This window comes from Kogia breviceps, chromosome 17 (assembly GCF_026419965.1).
Source record: "Kogia breviceps isolate mKogBre1 chromosome 17, mKogBre1 haplotype 1, whole genome shotgun sequence".
NCBI classification, from domain to species: Eukaryota; Metazoa; Chordata; class Mammalia; order Artiodactyla; family Physeteridae; genus Kogia; species Kogia breviceps.
In genome coordinates this window covers 12,599,989-12,613,199 of record NC_081326.1, presented here as the reverse complement: position 1 = coordinate 12,613,199, position 13,211 = coordinate 12,599,989, and the positions used below count along the sequence as shown (strand labels likewise).

The 13,211-nt window shown below is 37.9% G+C and overlaps 1 protein-coding gene across 3 annotated transcripts in view; it reads right to left on the bottom strand.

The window, feature by feature from the left end:
* Positions 1-13,211, bottom strand: part of PREX2 (phosphatidylinositol-3,4,5-trisphosphate dependent Rac exchange factor 2) — a 286,917-nt gene that overhangs the window by 141,322 nt on the left and 132,384 nt on the right. For all 3 annotated transcript variants that reach the window (XM_067017094.1, XM_059042584.2, XM_067017095.1), the window contains exons 15-19: positions 11,091-11,163; positions 8,498-8,640; positions 8,243-8,335; positions 6,403-6,551; positions 1,361-1,446 (exon numbers count right to left, since the gene is read on the bottom strand). In XM_067017094.1, the coding sequence (XP_066873195.1) occupies positions 1,361-1,446; positions 6,403-6,551; positions 8,243-8,335; positions 8,498-8,640; positions 11,091-11,163 (544 nt within the window). The remainder of the gene's footprint in view (positions 1-1,360; positions 1,447-6,402; positions 6,552-8,242; positions 8,336-8,497; positions 8,641-11,090; positions 11,164-13,211) is intronic.

The window sequence follows — 13,211 nt, the reverse complement described above, 5'->3', positions numbered from 1 at the left end:
GACACAGTTTGATTCACTTCGGTTTTCAGTTATTTTGTAGTATCAATACTGTGACTGGCTCCTTTTTGGCTTAGTGACAATGAAGGAGATATTTGATGTATCAAATATCTCATTTTGGTATGCAATGAATCCCATTTCAGTTTTATAATTTTAATGAGTTACTGGAAACATTTTAAATGTCTATTAGTCTATGTGTTTTAAAATTCTGAGTGAAAAGACAATTTTTGAAATAAGACTAATTTTTATCATATACACACGAATGAAAGCAATTTTATAATCTAATAGGGGTCTAGCTAGTATATTCTTTTTTTTTTTTTTTTTTTTTTTTTGTGCGGTATGCGGGCCTCTCACTGTTGTGGCCTCTCCCGTCGTGGAGCACAGGCTCCGGACGCGCAGGCTCAGCGGCCACGGCTCACGGGCCCAGCCGCTCCGCGGCACGTGGGATCTTCCCGGACCGGGGCACGAACCTGCGTCCCCTGCATCGGCAGGCGGATTCTCAACCACTGCGCCACCAGGGAAGCCCTAGCTAGTATATTCTTGATCAATTTGATTCTGATCACAATGTCCTCTCAAAATTTTCCAGTCTAATATTTGAGTGATCACGTTAAGATGCTCTGAAGTTCACATATCTTAGTAAAGAAAAGCATGCACGTCTCTTGTTAAGATAAACACATGGCTTTGTATGTTTAGAGTGATCCTTCTTGCTACAGCAGCAATTTATCTACTATGGTCAGCAATGTGGGATCTAACAGTTATTCCCTTAAATCACATTAGTGTTAGCATAAAATTTAAAAGTACGTATGTTACCAAGAGATATCAAAGGCTGATTTGCCTATCAAACAAAAAGAGAATAAAATATAAACATAAGTTTTGGGTCACATAAATTATTTAATTTAAAATGCATTTCATGCTTTATAAAATACATGGCTTCTGAGAATAAAGTAATAAAGTAATCATATAGCAGCAGGCATTGTATATTGTATAAAGCAAACAGATCATTCTTAAGCCCAAACACTCACATCTTTGAATTGCTGACAAAAATATAGTAATTCGCTGTCAGAGAAAAATACAGAACCTTAAAGTCATTGTATCCTTTGATTAAACTAAAGCATGCAGAAAAGTGAGATTGGGAAGCATCATTCTCTGATGAATTTTTAACAGTGGTAAATATGTCTTACAAGTTGAAGAGTTTTTTTGAAAATATTGCTTTAGGAATATACTGCCATTGAGCTAATACAGTAGAAACACCCGTGAGAAAGTTCACGGCAACATGATTATGCACTTTTAAACGTATTGTCGTTCAGCAAGGAGTCGCCAAACCTGCTGGCAAAACGGTCAGCACACAGGATGGATTTCTCACCTCTTCCCACGGCATGCACCACCGAAGGGCCGTATCCTCGGATCTGGAAGCCAAGCCCCTCCGCTGAATCTGGGATTTTCACTGTCCTAAAGCCAATCAAAAATAAGGTAAGACGATTTAAAAACGCCACAGTGAGCTGAAACAATAGCTGTCCACAGCTTTATTCAGTGCTTCAGTAAATGCGTATCATAGTCTCCCGTGTGAAAGACACGGGGCTGGACAAGCACGGCGGGCCCAGAGCAGGCGCGCCGCCGGGAGCTCCCCCACGGAACACAGTCGTTGTGTAGAATATCCTGAACAAGGCACAGGCTCTGGGGTCAGACAAACCTCGCTGTGAATCTTGATTTAGTCACTTCGTAGTTGGATAACTTGGATGAACTCCTTAACTGAGCCAGTTTCCACGGAAAGATGATGAGGTTAACATTACTTTGCAGGGCGTCAGTGGAGATGAGAAGAGAAAGCTTTGCTAAACTGCCCTGCTGTGACCTACGTAAATACTTGGTAAAGTGGAAGCTTCTCTCCTTAGTTTACTCTGACAAAGAAGGCATCAGCGCGCTGCGAAATCTCATCGTTAAAATTAATATAAAAGAAACACAGGGGGCCTTCCCTGGTGGCGCAGTGGTTGAGAGTCCGCCTGCCGATGCAGGGGACACGGGTTCGAGCCCCGGTCCGGGAAGATCCCACAGGCCGCGGAGCGACTGGGCCCGTGAGCCACAACTACTGAGCCTGCGCGTCTGGAGCCCGTGCTCTGCAACAAAAGAGGCCGCGACAGTGAGAGGCCCGCGCACCGCGATGAAGAGTGGCCCCCGCTCGCCGCAACTGGAGAAAGCCCTCGCACAGAAACGAAGACCCAACGCAGCCAAAAATAAATAAATAAATAAATAAAAATTTAAAAAAAAAAAAAAAAGAAAAGAAAAAGAAACACAGGGTTCACACGTTTCTACCTGTTGGGAACTTCAGCAAAGAGCAACCACAAAGAGCTGGTTTTAAAGAACAGATCTGTCAAACACAATAGCAAAAGAATTTAACAAATATGATTAACTTTGGTGTTTATTCGGTGGAATTTTAAAAGGATAACACACCAAAAGGTAAACCAGAATAAGAAAAGCTGTATTTTTAATGAATCCACACGGAAAAGAAGATGAGGAGATGGAGACCTTGAGTCAGCCGTCATGGCAAACCAGGGACGGAGGTCCCACTGGTAGTAAGAAACGAACTACTCCACGGAAGGAAGGCAGAAATCAGAAAGCAACGATAAAAAGCAGAGAACGCGAGACAAAATGGAACATCATAACAATAAAAATGAGTTTAAACACATTGCCAGAGAGAGCAAAGACAAATGAATACAACCCAATAAATTTTGATGGATGGCCCTTGATGCCCCAGAAACAAGTGTTTTCCAAAAGGTGATGAATTAATCATGACATAAAAGTTGGCAGCACTTCAAGGGCACAGTAGACAGAATCAGAAGTTAGGTACAACAGCACGTATTTGCAGTCTATGAAAGAGCAACACTGCATCTAGAAAACTCAAGAAAGCCATACACTGCCCTTAGGGCTGAACGCAGAGGCTGGCCCCACAATTTAAAATATAACCCCGGCAGGCATTCAGGCATTCTGTGATAGAAATGCAAACTGTCTGTTCTAGGCAATGCTGAAAATGTTATTATAAATTAGGTTACACACTATGAAGTGATCTGTATACTGGTGGCACAGAGGTCACACAACTAATTCCTCCTGTATCCTTAATTAAACACTTCGATGGATAAGGCTGTATCTGCTTCCTTTGAACGTCACCTTGGCACTACTGTGCGTCAAAGGTACACTGGAAGATGGAAGATAGAATTGACTGAGGAAAAGAAAAGGGAATAAATACATCTTCTGAGCATGAAACCAAAAATAGAGGTAGCTCATGCTTCTCTATGTTACGAATGAGGGTTCACTTTTGCTGAAATAACTTGGAGCTTTCTGGCCATGGTGAATTATTGTTGCTTTTGGACTGTGAAAAATTCATAGTGAACTCTCAAAACTCTTTCTGAGTAAGGTCTTCTATCTTTCTTATATTGCTAAGCAAGGTTGATCTTACTCTAATCTTCAAGATGATGATATTTTTGCTTAACAAAATTTATACAGAGCACCGTGAGATGCATTTTGTTCATAATACTGGGCTCTCTTCATAAAACAACCTTTGGAAAACATGTTCCCCTGCTGGGACCACTATACGATTAAAAGCAGAATTAAATTTACACAAGAGGAATGCTCGTTTCCTGTAGGAAAATAAGTGCACTAAATTCTCTGCTACAAAGCCTTCTGAAAAATTCCTTGATGTTATCAAGTGTAAAATACAGCTAGGTTCAAAAGAAAAATTCTGTTGTATTTACCCGTCGTATTTTTGCCATTTTCCCCCAAACAGGATACTACATAAATTATAAGTAGCTATTATAAGAAAATATGAGAATGATTTACAGGAATCATATGTTAGAATACGGACATATGAAAGGAAAGGTTATATATAATACTTCAGACAAATTAAAAATAAAAAGGAAAAAATTGAGTACCCCATCCTCAAAACAGTTTTGAAATAAAATGTAAACTGTGCTCTTGATGTAACAAAGAAGCAGTGAAAAAAAACAAAATGAGAGAATAGATAAGTGTCACAGCTAACATCACTGGAATACATACTACGTGTGAAACACATGAATAGGTTCTTCTTATTTAATGCTATCTTTCATAATGTACCCAGCACCTCATAGGTGCCCAGTACATTTTATTTTTATTTATTTATTTATTTAACATCTTTATTGGGGTATAATTGCTTTACAATGGTGTGTTAGTTTCTGCTGTATAACAAAGTGAATCAGCTCTACGTATACATATATCCCCATATCTCCTCCCTCTTGCGTCTCCCTCCCTCCCTCCCTATCCCACCCCTCTAGGTGGTCACAAAGCACAGAGCTGATCTCCCTGTGCTATGCGGCTGCTTCCCACTAGCTCTCTATTTTACATTTGGTAGTGTATATATGTCCATGCCACTCTCTCACTTCGTCCCAGCAAACCTAAATTTGTTTAATGTTCTTAGCACCTCTGTGACATAGGCACTCTTATTATCCCCATTTTTTATGGATGAGTTTATTGAAGCAACACAATTAGCAAGCAAATGGCGAAAGAGAGGCTTGAACCTGGACGGGAAATACCAGGTTTCAGATACTGTGCCGCAAACACGGAGGGAAGAGTCAGAAGACCCAGGTTCCAACCCTGCTCATCTAGCACTTAATTCTAGCACTGAGGATCTGCCCCTTTCTGTTCCGTACTGAAGCTGATGACTTCAAAGTCCTCTAAGTTGAAATGTCCATGATCAGTGAAAAGTAACTGCCGGGTTAAATCAGGGGGCAAGGAGCCATGGAGAGGGCCTTTAGTTTACTAATGATTGCTTTGGAATACTACTGCCTTAGTCCTTTCCAGTCTGTCCTTTTCCTTTTAAATGCCCTCAAACTGTCCAGAGGTAGGCAACTAGATAAGCCTCATCCTAGATAGGGCTGGAGAAAGGGTGACTAATAGACCATAATTAGGTTTAGAGAGAAGACACTGTCATGGTTATTTGCTGCCCGGTATCTCAAGGTCTTCCTAAATTACTAACTTTAATGAGTCACTCTCACTCCTTCAGACCCCTTGGTAAGCTGTGGGTAGAAGCTAAAGCCTCTACCTTGATGGCACTGCAGAACCTAGCCCATCGCACTGCACTTTTAACTCTTAAGATAAATGATGGACCCAGCTATTGCTGAAAATATATATTCAGGTAGGGAAGCATACTATACCGTATATACTTAGAATGTTTTTATAAGTAGTTAAAATAAACCTTTTTGTTTCTGAAGTAGTAACCTTCATTTATTTTCAAATTAATGAAGTTGCTTATTACTATTAAAATAATATACTTCAATTTTAAATAGTAATATTAATATAATCATAGTACATTAAGACATCATGCTAAGCACTTTATATACATTCTCTGGATTAATCAATTAGTTAAAAAAAATCATGGAAATCTAATACACGAACATGAGACCATCAATGATTTGCAGACAAAAAGCTAATGTTTTCTAAGTATATCCAAATATCTTGTTAATTTTTTTCAAAAAACCCCCCAGATCATTAATCATGTTCTCATTTTATAAATACTTGATTATATGTATGTGTGTCAATACTTAGAAAAAAACAACTAGCACTGAATTTCAAAAAAATAACAGTGGTCATTTATGGATAATATGATTATAAGAAAATGTCTTCCTTTAGAAAAACCTGTACTCGCTAACTTTTCTATAATAAACATGTCTTTTTTCTAATCATAGGTAGATAGACATAGTTTTTTAAAAGAATGGACATATTACTAAGCACATGAAAGCATGGAAGTGTCTGTCACCCAGGTTTGATCCCATCTCCTATGAACATTTAATCATAACTGGTATCTAATCAACTCCTAGTCCCTGAAATTCTTAGAGCTGAACATGGCAGAATAAAGTTTTCATTGCCAAGTGTTCTACTAGCCTTCTTCACTCATAATCAAACTCAACCCAACCCAGACGAGAAAAATTGGGGCATCAAAAGGAGAATATTATTCTGTTGAAACTACCTGATTTAAGTAGCAAGCATTTAACCATCATAAGCAACGTACTTTTTCCCATTATCTACAGACCAGAATCAGTGATGTTGGTGACGTTTAAATGTGCCAAGCAGAGAGATGCTTAATTCCAGATGTTTACTCTGTTAACTTTTCTATTTTTATTCACCTTGTCTAATTTTTTAAAAAACCGCACACAAGGGCTCCCCTGGTGGTGCAGTGGTTGAGAGTCCGCCTGCCGATGCAGGGGACGCGGGTTCGTGCCCCGGTCCGGGAAGATCCCACATGCCGCGGAGCGGCTGGGCCCGTGAGCCATGGCCGCTGAGCCTGCGCGTCCGGAGCCTGTGCTCCGCAACGGGAGAGGCCGCAACAGTGAGAGGCCCGCGTACCGCAAAAAAAAAAAACCGCACATAAATTATACAACTTACTCTCTTGGCTTTGTGCTCACAAGAACTCTTAGAGGTTTTCTGCTATTTAAGCATGATTTCAGGAAGCAATCCACTTCATTGAAAGGTCTCATAAAAACTAGGTCACCATTAATAGCAAAAATCTTTTTCCCAACTTCCATGCCAGCCATCTAGGAGAGAAACAGAAAAAAAAAAAAAAAAAAAAAAAAAAAATCACATTTTATTTTAATAAGAAACCTATTTTTTTCACAGAATTAGAATCTGAAAGGGTCTGGAACTTAGAGATTTTGACATTTTAACACATCTGCAATGTTTCCATACAATGTCACAATACAGAACTGTAGAAGAGATAACAGTTATTCTCTTTGACCTACTTTCAAATTTGATCAACCATCTCTACTGAAATTCTCCTCCCTCCCTCCAGGACTTAATACTGTACTTCTCCTGTAACCCTTTTTTTCTGTTATATTTTATAGTTCTTATTTCATCCTTTTAACTACAGTCAAACCCCAGGTTAAGGTTTTTGCCTGTGTTTTCCATCTATATCCAAATAACTGAGAGAGTTTCAACCTCTATATAGACATGGATAACAACCAAATATACATCTCTAGCCTGACACAGCATAGCGGACCACAGGACAGGAGAGAGAAATGGCCTGGAACCAGGGAAGAGCTCCAACAGGCACAGATCACAAGTTGCTGGAAGGATGACAAGGAAGATATTATCTCTCCACACCAACCAGGCCAATCTTCTTAACCAACCCCACTGCCTATCAACTCTACACTGTTTTGGTTACCAGCCAAATGATGAAAACCCGGGAGAGGGCATTTTATTGGTGGCAGAGTCAGATGAAGCTGGGCTCCAAGAACACCCTCTGAAAATGACTGGGGAAAACGTTTCCTCATCATAGAAAATAATAGAAACAGTCATTTGTTGGCCAGGCCCACCAGCGGAGTATGGGCTGAGCAGAGTTATTTTGTTTGAAATTAATATGCTGTACATGAAGCTTTGTCTTGCATGAGGTTGGTAAAACACAGAGACCTTGGGCGTCAGCAAATAGGGTAAGTGACAGTTTGCTACTAACTTTAAATAGGTTCAGAGTTAAAAGCCATGCTTCATTCATTTTCTCATTCTTTATTAAAAATTTATATATTAAGACATTTGCTTGAGGATTAAGTATTTTATTAGCCAGGCAGAGGTAGGAATACTTTAAACCTGACATACTTGGGATGTAACATTAGAAGGTACGTTCCATGAGGGCAGAGAACTTTGTTTTGCTCACTGCTGTATTACCAGAGTCTAGAACACTGCTACTCACATAACAGGCACTAAATAAATATTTCTGAATGAATGAATGATCAGAAGATTCCTTTGTTTAAAAGTCTGGTAAGGTGAGAGTACGTTAATCACATTTATCGGCATTAACCCAATGAGAAAATAAATCAAAGCATGTGCTTTACGGATGGAAATTGTGCTTAAATAAGACAATCAAAAGTGATCGGAAAATAGAAGATACAGCCCTAGATTTAATGGAAGAATCATGTGACATACACAATACAGTCCCACCCTATGCAGTCTCCACAGGGTTGCAGGCTAGAATCGGACATGGCATAAGCCACCTGGACTCCTAGGAGGTCAACAGTTCAAGCTGTAGATCTCTATAATACCTCCCCCCACTACCCTTAAGTACCCAGACAACCTCTGTCACAAATCCCAACAGTATTTAAAAGAACCTCAGAGTAAGATTATTCAGAAACATTATTTTCCATAAAGATACTTAAAGGTTGATTTCACTTTGTTTAAAACTTTTATGTTTGCATGTCACAGACAAAAGTTAACTAAAAATGCTAATTTACATTACCTCAGCATTAGACCCCTTCTCTACCAACTTTATTATTGGAACTTTATTTTTGTCTTCTAACCCAAAACCATAGCTGCCTTCATTGGATTTAATCTGAAATGCAAAATAGTAACATTATTAGTAAAACAACTATGAAAAAACTTACAAATCAAACAGAATGAAACAATATGTTGCATCACTGTCAAACATGTTTACGTGATCTCCGGTTAATGTCTAATCAAGAAGAAAACTTGCATAGCACAGTAACAAACTTACCAATAATGATTTGGCTATAACATTTTCTACAACTTTTAAATCATGTTTCATCAGTCGATGTTTCATATTTGATCCTTCCATTTCCTCATCCGCAAAAAAGCGGAAAAGTAAGGGTTCATCTTTGAATTCACTTTTTTCAAGGACTACGGAAACAGAGAGAGATTCAAACTGTTTCAATTACCCCCAAATTGACCTCAGTAAATTAATACCTTGTCACATTACCTAGAACAAGTTACATTCACAAATATCCCAATAACCCTTTTTTATTTCTTTCTATAATCTGAAGCCAATGTTTCCTTTAGATTACTATTACCTAAAGAATTTTGAATTTTTAAAATAAGTAATCTTTTTTTCATTGTTAACTTTTTTTTTCTTAACCAAGTCTGCCACCTTTCCAGATTAAAACCCAACTTTAAGTTGAAGATTATATTGAATCAAAAAATGTATGCAGTTCAAAACATAGAAACCTACCGTGTTTCGAATTTGTAGTAAACATTTTAAGTAAAAACACAAAAACATTTCTGTTTTTAATATCCTGCACAATTATGGGAAAATTCAAGTGGGTTAACTGTTGCCCTTATGCGTGTGAGCAATTCCCACTGTGGTCGCTTTTATTCCAACCCTTCAAACCAGAAAGATGTCTTCTGGGTGAAAAGTGATTTTAGTTCCCACTAATTCCTAGTTCTTTTCTGTAAAAACATTATTCTCAAATAAAGTTATTTCTGCAAAGGTCAGTTTCTTCCCTTTTATCTGAACATTAATATTTCCCCCCAAAGTCCCTAAGCTTGCTGGCACGCTCTCATGATATAAGGTATATGTTTTGTTAGCCTTTTAAAAAATAAAGCTAAATACTAATAGAAAGAATTTGTACTCAGTGAGGCCCTGACAACCGTCAAAGTGTCTTAAAAGAGAAATCTTCTCTATTTCTCCTTATCTACCCTTATACCCTAAAGCTTACTTGTTGAGACAGGTTGATTCACTGAGTCAGGGATCTAAGATCTGCAGTCCCAGGGCACAGTAGAATGTTAGGCTTTATCATAAGACAGACCGGGAGCTCAAATTCAAGGTCTGGGACTGATTCTGGGTGCAACACTAGGAGAGTTACTTAAACTCCTTGAACTTCAGTTTCCTCACCTGTAAAATGCAGGCAGTAAAACCTTCTTCATAATGTTGGACAAAACGAAAATGAGGTAGTAAGTGTAAATAACTTGGCTTATAGTAGGCAACCAAAAATGACAGCTCTTTTATTTCATTATTTTAACAGAGGTCCAAATCACAACTGTTGACTAGTTGTACGTACGAATTGACCTTTGAATGAGTTGCCATAACTCATGGCAACATGAGTTAACAAATGAAACTACCAACCACAAATTAAAAGGTAACACAAGTTGTAGCTGACAAGAGAAATGAGGATATAATTGAGATCGAGTTAGGTCTTGCCTACATGACCTAAGCAGTTTCCCAAAACTCACATGGTGTTTCTGCTACTACTGTTTTCCTCCACGAAATAGTCAGTCTAAAGGCAGGGAAAGAGAACATCAATAAGGCCAGGCATGAGGGGAACTAGCTGTGCTTTACTGACAGAGACTTTCATAGGGAAAACCTTTATTGTAACTCAATATTTTAAAATAAATATTTAGATAAAATTGCTGCTTGTTGATACTTTAAAGAGAAAAATAATCAAAACCTTTAGAGGTTGATATTATAGTTTTAATCCCTATAATGATGTCATTCCTTCCATTCCATTGTTGGGTCTTCACACACAGATATTTCCCCTATCACAACTCATACAGTGGTCCAGAGATACTAGAATGTAATGGAATTCCCAAAGGAATATACGATAACCAAGGATGCTCTCAAAATCGCTGTAACTTTTGCTGTACTTCTTTTCTTTGGAAAAAGGTAACAACTTTCTGAGCGTAATTGACAAATAGGTACAAGAGCTATCAAATATACACATATGCAAATATTAACAATGAAAAGAGATTGTTTGGGTTTATGGAATCTATAAGATGGTATGAATAGAGAGGGAAAACTAAGTCTCATTATTTTTATAGATTTCAGGGAAATGAAGTCATCAAGCAAGAAAGTAATTCAATCTTTAATTAGTAGCCAAAAAGAAACAGATTTTTTTTTCCAGAGATTTATAATTTTGTTCTCTGAGATAATTTTGAAAGCATTTTTCTAAAAATAACAATAAATGTTCAGATTAAATGCTCTCATTTAATCATTTTAATATATACTGGCATTCAAAAAAAAAAAAAATGGGTCTGACCTAAAATAGTTTCAAAGAGATATATCAGCTTTTTTTTTTTAGAAACTTCTAGCTCAAGCTGTTGCTTTTTTGGAATCAGTCTAGAAAAACAGAAGAGAAGTCATGGCAACTGGTAGATAAGAGTCGTTAGACACAACAAAGGCACCAAAGTGACATTGAATGCAGATGTGGTGACCCAACAGGGACACATGGCAAGACCCAGACAGTCTTGCTGGTTTGTCTCTAGATGACTTCCCTGGAACACTGAGACACTCCCAGTGTCCTAACAAAACAAAACAGTGAAATACATCTGTAAGCTTCCACAATAACAATCCCTACCATGGTGCATAAATCCATTGTCACAGAGTCCAACGCCAAATATCATTGCCTCTTCTCTGGTGCGGCAATCCCCCTGTTAACCACAAAAGCCCTGTACAAGTTAATAGGCAACTGAAGATTTTGCTGCATCTTAACTACATTTGACATTTCAGCACTGTACTGACAAAGCCATTCATACATTAGGACAGACACTGCTTTCATAAGACCACGATCCATCTAAGGGTTATAAAACATTCACTTGATTATGAAAATATCTTCTTCGGACATTACATAAAAAAACAAAGATTTCATACTTCTTGAGAAAAATCATGTCTTATTTAAAAGGAAAAATACATAGGTAACTAAAATTTATTGCTACCACAAATGATCCTTTTCTCTTATTTCTTTGATCTTACATCGCAATTATGTATCAAGGAAATACCCTACATATTGAAAACTCACTAAATAAAACTTGCTAAGTAAAAATTATTATGCGTGATCTCAGCTATCACCTCCCTTCCATAAAATGGCCTTGCTCTTTAAGTACCCCCAAAGAAACCTACTGATCTAGGGTGACTCGTAAGACCCTAAGAGTGTGTTGTTCAGTGAAGTCAGCAAATGCAAGCTTCTCTTTCTCTAACTTGCCAAAAAAAAAAAATCAGCTCATATAACTGATCCCCAAAAGAAAGCCCAATGCAAACTTTTGTTGTGATTTCTATCTAGAAAACATCCATTTTATTCATTTAAGTATGAATTCATATACAGCCTGCCCTCTGTCACCACGGGTTCAGCATCTGAAGATTCAACCAACCACGGATCAAAATTATTCAGAGAAAAAAATCCAGCAAGTTCCAAAAAGCAAAGCTTGAATTGCAGGACCAGACACTGTTTACATAGCATTTACATTACATCAGGCATTATAAGTAATCTTGAGATTATTTAAAGTACAAGGGAAGTTATTTGCAAATACTACTCTTTTATGTAAGGGACTTGAGCATCTGTGGATTTTGGTATCTTCAGGGGTCCTGGAACCAATCCCTCGTAGATCCCAAGAGGGCTGACTGCATATGAATATATATGTGTATAGGTATTTATGTGTGTCTATATGTCATGACAGTTGTATGTTTTACAGTTTAAGAAGTGCTTTCTTACATATTATCTCATTTTTCCTAGTCCTATGTTTAGCTCTTAGGTACAATCCTCTACCAAATCCATCCCCTCTTCTCTCTGGCTTCTATTTCATGTCTGTCTCAACACCCTAACCCAGTGTTTCTTCATTTCACTTCTAAATTGCCATAATTTTTTCCTGTACTTTCTCTAACTTATTGCCTTTATAGAATTAAACTTTCTCATACAGGAATATCATATTCCTAAACTTTAAACTGACTCTCTTTCTTAATAATCATAAATTATCACAATTTTCTGTTGGGCTTTCCAGGCCCCCCATAATCCTAACTTCATTCTACCCCTCCAGCCTCATTTTCCAAAGGTGGGGTCACCTTCACACTTGTCAGGTTGACCCCCCTCAATTGTTACCCTTCAAACATTTAAATTCTACCTATCTGTCTATCAAGGACCAAAACAAGTGCCACCTCATGCTGTGACAATTCCACCCCTCACTAATCCTCCTGTTGACTAACAAGACATTTATAATCTGTATCTTTGGACAATGCATCTGTGCCCTTTTCAAAATATAGCTGTTAAGTAACTTCTATGAATTCACTCAAAAGATTTTTTTTTCTGCCACAAAGTGTGCCAAGTGCTACAGAGAGTAAAGCACTCAAACAAAAAATACTTCCCTGCCCTCTAGAAATTCAAATCCGGTGAAGAGCTTAGTCACTTAAAATATGGTATATAATAAGTACCATCATCCAAAAGCTGTCAGATCTAGACTATACTCCAAACAACATACAGACTCTCACACTGGAGTCAGTCAGTGCTCTATTTGGTCCCCTTAAGCTCTCCAAGTCAACTCAGTGTCCGGTCAATGCTAGAAATTAAGTTTTATTATCACTTGAGAGCCTTGGTGGAAAGAGACACTTACTTTTAAAATATCTCTTTTTCATCTTAGATTGAGAACTGTAACTTATCCTTCCCTTATCATTCCATTACCATGTCTTTCTTTTCACAGGCAGCACATAT